Source organism: Liolophura sinensis, chromosome 9 (assembly GCF_032854445.1).
Source record: "Liolophura sinensis isolate JHLJ2023 chromosome 9, CUHK_Ljap_v2, whole genome shotgun sequence".
Classification (NCBI taxonomy): domain Eukaryota; kingdom Metazoa; phylum Mollusca; class Polyplacophora; order Chitonida; family Chitonidae; genus Liolophura; species Liolophura sinensis.
The window spans coordinates 3,616,343-3,623,253 of NC_088303.1; the positions used below are offsets into that span (position 1 = coordinate 3,616,343).

Sequence of the window (6,911 nt, forward strand, 5' to 3'; positions counted from 1 at the left end):
CACTAATTTCTGTTGTTCTATATAAATTATGAGATATACAAAAACTTGACATCACAAGAAAGGTTGGAATGTGTTCTAACAAGAACATGAAAAACAGGACAAGTTACAGGGAATATGTTAGGCTACTTAATTGTTTTGTTGCTGTATATCTGTCAAATGAATTGAATGGACTAAGAACCTGGGCACAACTCCAAAAGTGTATTAGCTAACCTGGTATTAAGTCTTATTTTATATTTCAATTTTTAGCCAAACTCAGCAGCCAATGTCGTTTTCCAAAGTCAAAGTATAACAGCAGCTGTTTCAGTTCATATTTAATATAATGCTTCACAATTTTTTTTAGGCTAAGTACAAAACTAAAGACTTGGCTTAAACTTAAATCTAGCATTAAGTGCTGACTTGAAGAACTCAATGTGAGGCATGTAAAAGTTCTCAAATACACGCCTTGAGTGTTGACACCCTGTCTACTATATCAAATTATTCAGTGGGATCAAATTACCATATATATGTATACATGTATGCATCCAATGTTAATTTCACCAGAACAACAGCTCGGGTGTCTCAAAAACAGTGAGACACATACTTGACTGTAGAGACATGAGTTCACCCATGAGTTTAAAACCTGTCAACCAAGAAGAGACCGACATATTTGTCATTTTAACTTATGTTGTAGTCATAGAAAGTTCATATTTCGTTAGGAATTTGGAGTTTCCTTTCAAGAGTGTATCGTTTGTTTCTATGACATGCTTTGTTGTCTACGTACAATTAAACAAATTAGCACTGCACAACAAAATACAAAATCACTCACTTAACCAGAAAAAGTTACAGTCCAGACGACAACTTCTTTCTGTTGTTTACATTCTTTGCCTCCATTTTCCACGTCACCAGAGAAACCGAAGCCACGCTCTCTATCGTGTAAGGGGAGATAATCTAATCCATCAAGTAGAAGCCGAGCTCGCTTGTGAGTGTTGTGAACAGATTCGGACTGGAAATCACGAGGATTTTAAATCTGTCTCAGTATAATTTGTGGGTTGTAATGGCACTGTGTAGAATTCTAGGGGTTGGGCTACACTACAAAACCAGTCGAATAGTTTTTGCAGGGAAAACGTTAAGATGCACTGCAGTCTTAGATGATGCAACAGGTGGTCGAAAATATGCGTCAGGTACGTCGATGATCGGCCGGGACTTCTTGACCCTTAAACATTTCCAACCCGCGGAAATTGAAACTCTCCTGTGGACAGCAAAAGATCTGAAGACTAGGATCAAAGGTAACGGTGAAATCGTGCAGCCTTTGAAAGGGAAGTCTTTGTCAATGATATTTCAGAAGCGAAGCACAAGAACGCGACTCTCCACGGAGACCGGCATGTGTTTGTTAGGCGGGCATGCTGCTTTCCTCGGACCGGAAGATGTGCATTTGGGGGTGAATGAGTCCATTAAAGATTCTGCCAGGGTTCTCTCCCGTTTGTCAGATGTTATTCTGGCCAGAGTGTACGGACAGGAAGATTTAGATGTGTTAGCTGACGAAGCCACAGTACCAGTTATCTCGGGGCTGTCCGATCTCTACCACCCTCTGCAAATCCTGGCAGATTTTCTCACAATGCAAGAACACTTTGGTTACTTAAAGCGATTGAAAGTAGCTTGGGTGGGTGATGGCAATAATATACTGCACTCATTCATGTTTGGCTGTGCAAAACTCGGTCTTGATTTACGCATGGCAACACCTAAAGACTATTGCCCTGACCAATCTGTCCTGGCGGAAGCTGTGAAAATTGCTGCTAAAACGCCTGGGGCCAAGCTGAGCCACACGCACGACCCAATGGAGGCGGTCTATAGGGCAAACGTGATTGTCACAGACACTTGGGTCAGTATGGGGCAAGAAGAGGAGAAAAAACAACGGTTACAGGATTTTCGAGGTTACCAGGTGGACAGGAAAATGGTGGGCGAGGCAGCAGCCAATTGGATCTTCCTTCACTGCCTTCCTCGAAAACAGGAGGAGGTAACAGATGATGTTTTCTATGACACCAAGAATTCACTTGTGTGGCAAGAAGCAGAGAACAGAAAGTGGACAGTCATGGCAGTTCTGTTACATTTGCTTAGTGATCACACACCAAAAATCACTAAACCTATTTTTGAACAAATCTCCTGATCGTTGTTTAGAATACACCCAGTATGTTTGGTACATCAGACAGCCAGATGCTGGACACTCTTTCACAAAGTCACTGTCTGATACATGTCATGGCATACAATCAGGACTTCTTTGTTTTCATTACAGTAATGCATTATGGTATTCTGACATGTCTGAAATGAATATAAAGTAAAAAGGCAGTATTGCAGTCTTTTTTATTTTAGAGTTTTAATGATATATTATGTTCCAGAAATTTTAACGGTGTTTTATCTCTGATTTACCACAAATTTATAGACCAGTAACTGAAAATATATTACCTCCTCTGGTCCAATAACATATGGCATATATCACATGGGATCAAGTAATGATTCAGCAGGGTTTACTACCATTGCTTGTTCTGCCCGGTTTCATCACACCATAATGCTGGATGCCGTTGTTTAAGTGAGATATACTTATAAGTATGACATGAAATACCAATCAAATAAATAAATAAATAAATAAAATACTGGCATTGCTCTCCAGCAACTGTTTCACTGAGAGAGACAATCTCCTTTCAAATACCACATACAGTATGCTCAGTTGTAAACTGCTAGATAGAGCATTGAATTCTTTATCATGGTGTTGTATCTATGCCAGTATGAAGGGTTGTTCACCTTTATCATGGTGTTGTATCTATGCCAGTATGAAGGGTTGTTCACCTTTATCATGGTGTTGTATCTATGCCAGTATGAAGGGTTGTTCACCTTTATCATGGTGTTGTATCTATGCCAGTATGAAGGGTTGTTCACCTTTATCATGGTGTTGTATCTATGCCAGTATGAAGGGTTGTTCACCTTTATCTTGGTGTTTGTTGTGTAACGTGATAATGCTGAACCTTGTGGTGTACCCATTTAAATGTGATGAAAATCTGACTCCGTACGAAACACAGATCAGCTTTATTGGGTTACAGTCGCCTGATCTACCCCAAAAATTGAAGAAAATGTGGCAAAATGTGCATATTTCATGCTACCACATGTTATAATCATGTGACGTAGAAATGTAAAATTTTACTGTACGTGTATTATGATGTCATACTGCTGAGATTGGTTGGAACATCTTGAAACAAATATTTCTTTTTCAACCTCATGGCGTTTGAGTGTAAAGTATTAAAAAATGTAAAAAAAAAAAAGGGATATCTATAAACTGTGCAAATTAACACTTTTATCACTGAAGGAAATTCTGATAGTTGACTTTTATATATATTAGGAAGCAAATTTAACAAGTAAACAAACTCAAATTCTTTTGTTTGTTGACATAAACAGCATGAAATGATATCACTCGGGAAGGCAACTAACTGCAGGGTAGAATATTTCATTACACAGACAAAACATTAACTTGTCCGAATGATTTAATTTCTGGCTGCATGATCATTTTTTTGTTTCTCCGTTTATAGCTGTGTACATACATGTACAGTGTAAAAGTATTGATAACAGAATGTTGATATTGATTGAGGCTTTAGTATTTATGTTAGGAAGGTTGGCAGGTGCCCTACCAGTGGGAGGGTTGATGGATTTCACAATATGTGTACATATCCATTACCAGTTTAGACAGTCAGCGTAATACCTGCTGATATGTGAGAAATTCGCAACACAAGGAAACAGCCGTGATTTTGTTGGAAATGGACAAAACAGCCCAAAACTCTTACTTGGCCTGCAACTCGTCAAGTCGAAGCCAAGTGCTCGATTTCAATTCAGAGTAACCATAAAACCTATAGTCCTCTACCAGTGTTAATCACCTTGTACCAAGTGTATATTCTGATGCTGAGACTTTCATTGGTGACTGGGTAATGACAAACAATATCTTCAAAATTTTGTCACAGAATCTGAATTTTGGACTATCATAAATACGGTGTTTAAGGTTCTAAGAGCTTCTGTAATCCATACTATGTGAAAGCACTCTTCAGATCAGTACAAAACTAAGGTACTTAACCTTTAGACCAGTGTTAGGGAATTAAGGGTGAGCTGATAATGGTTATGGTGCTGAACTGAATGTTACCAGAAGAACACAGGATAGTGATTGTGTTACGTTCTTCCTTTATTATATGTATGCAATCTGTAGCTTATGGTTGCAGAAAACTTAAACATTTTAGTATGCATGAATTGCAGAATCTGGCAGTGATGTCATGATGTAAAAACAAGGAGAAATAAGTGATGTACATTTTCCATATACCATTGGAAAGTTGTAAAGAAAATTATGGGTACCTTAGGAGCTATTTTTAAAAAATCCACTATATTAAAGAAACACCAGTAGGACTGGACCCAGTTCCATGCTGGAAATAATGGTAGACTAGTGTACTGTAACAGCCATGGTTTTATGTATATGTTAGCCAGATTTTGGCTGACAAGAATGCAAATGAAGTGCCATGGAGTACAAATAGCCCCCAGCATACCCTTCACCTCCCCCAGTTTCAGTTCAATCAATGTAATGTCTTCCCCATCCTTTGACAATTCTCAGAACAAATATTTTTCAGGACAAACATGTATAAAATAGACGTAATTCTCATTCTCAGAACAAATATTTTTCAGGACAAACATGTATGAAATAGACGTAATTTGTAGAAGAGCGTGATAGCCCCCCGAAACCTTCACTTGTATTGAACTATAGTGACTGTACAGGCCTGCATTACACTGACAGGGAGATGAGAATCAATATTACGTGGTGTTGCATGAAGTTACTAGCCGAGGCTGATTCACATGATCATTGAGTTTGAGAAATTGCACATGTATTCATATCGTAACGGCGTATCAGGAAAAGGATACATTTTTTCGCACCAGTTTGCTTGACTTTGGGACATAGGTTACTGCCATTTTGAAATACATGGCAAAGTGCAAAAATTAAAATATAATAGAAATATTAACAACTGATGTTCCCTTTCCGCTTGACGAAATTTCATTTGCAAAAGTTTGAAATAAAATACCCACGTTTTTCTGGTTCAGCGCTTCTGTAATTTGGTGTTAAGTGCAAAATAGACATTTCAATCATTTCATCAAATATTTGTATTTATTTGTATTTTTGTAAAATGTTCATTGCTTATCCATTGTTTTTAGAGTGAAGGGATGAGTTCAAATCCAGCTCCTCGCCGGCCGTACGTGGGAAGGTCTCCCATCAACCTGCTGATGGTCGTGGATTTTCCCCGGCTTGTTGCCACTATAACGTTGGATGCTGTCGTATAAGTGAAATATTTTTGAGTGCGGCGTAAAACACCAATCAAATAAAGAAATAAGTATCAAAATGATGATATTAAATAAAATTAGATATGTAGGTGTATATATCTATAAAAGACCAAAGACGATCTGTGAGAGTTATAGGCCGATCAGCGACATGGTCATGCAGTGTTAGAAAGCAAGGTGACATGTCAGTGGCAACTGTCCATTATCGATGAGTCACATACAGCCATCGAGTTATACTGATATGAGGCCACTTCCACAATGTCATTATGGCGATAATGCATTCCGCACTGTTCACACCGTGCATATTTATGCATCACATGTATGATGTACGAATTTCCTCTGCGAAAAAGGTACAAAATTAAAAAAAATATTCCTACATGGTGTATGTATGTATATATGTATGCTTTGGGTTTTACGTCGTACTTACCATCAGTACCAATGACTACGAATCATTAATGGTGTGTCCGTAAACTCGTGACAGGGGGATTCTCTGCCATTAAAGTGCTGCCGCCACTGAAGTGTCATGACGAAGACACCCCAATGGGTCACATTGTACTGAAACCGGGCCAACTAGTCCTGTTTCCTTGCCCCGACCTCTCGGAGAGGCCATACTCTATAGAAACGAATGTGTACAAATTTACACATTCACAAAATGTGTATCGCTGGTACATAATTTGTGTACTTTGAACATTAAAAATTACACAGTTTACGTACTGCTGATACACAAGTTGTGTGGATGTGCAATTTTGTCACAACATAGTATACTGCTCGTATACAGTCGTTTTTAGAGAGTACCAAGTACAATTAAGCCACCTAAGTGGTCTAGATGAACGGTGGCTTGATAGTAAATCTTTATAGACACTATAGTGACAGTGAAGCTAGGCATCACTTAGAAGACTGTCACCTTCATATGATGGTGAAACTGTATGTTGCAACCACTATGCTTAAATAATTTAAACGTCTGTATACTAAAGTGTGAACTCAACTGTCGGAAAAACTGTTAAAAGCTGGCGTGCAAGCAAGTGTTACAGGAAAATACCACGCAATATTAATAAACGTATCACCGGGAATGCATCAGAACACCTGAAATATATTAATTGGATGTGCATTAAGTTATCTTGCCTCGCTTTTTTAAGTTAGAGCAATAATATGTTTGGTTTTTGAAGTAAAATGCTTGTTAAATTTTTGTGGTAATTCTATAACTATTGACGCCTAATAAATTGCCCCTTAACACTTTTTTTTACCTAATTCTCCTTAAGTTGTGGTACGAGGTGTAATTTGTTACTTCGTGTATTTAAGTATTTGTATGGAGGGATTGTAAACTGACAGGAGGCCGTATTTCAGTAACAATAGCTTAAAGGCTAACTGAGCCGTCTTCAATTAGCGCTCATGTTAACTATCACATGATCATATTGAACTGTATTGGCTGCATATAGTCATGACTGTAGATTTCTGGCTGAAAAACGCCTTTATACGTGTATGTCTGCCTATATGAGAATCAAAATGGCCACACAATATAAACTATAGGCATGCAGTTGCGATCTAAATGTCGACCCATGAGAGAATTTACCTGCCGAAAG

The 6,911-nt window shown here is 38.2% G+C and overlaps 1 protein-coding gene across 1 annotated transcript; it reads left to right on the forward strand.

Annotated features, from left to right (window-relative positions):
* The first annotated feature begins 975 nt into the window (after positions 1–975).
* LOC135475469 (ornithine transcarbamylase, mitochondrial-like) lies at positions 976–2,570 on the forward strand. The gene has a single exon (XM_064755379.1). The coding sequence runs from the start codon at positions 1,034–1,036 to the stop codon at positions 2,141–2,143; it is 1,110 nt and encodes a 369-aa protein (XP_064611449.1). The 5' UTR covers positions 976–1,033; the 3' UTR covers positions 2,144–2,570.
* The last annotated feature ends 4,341 nt before the right edge of the window (positions 2,571–6,911 follow it).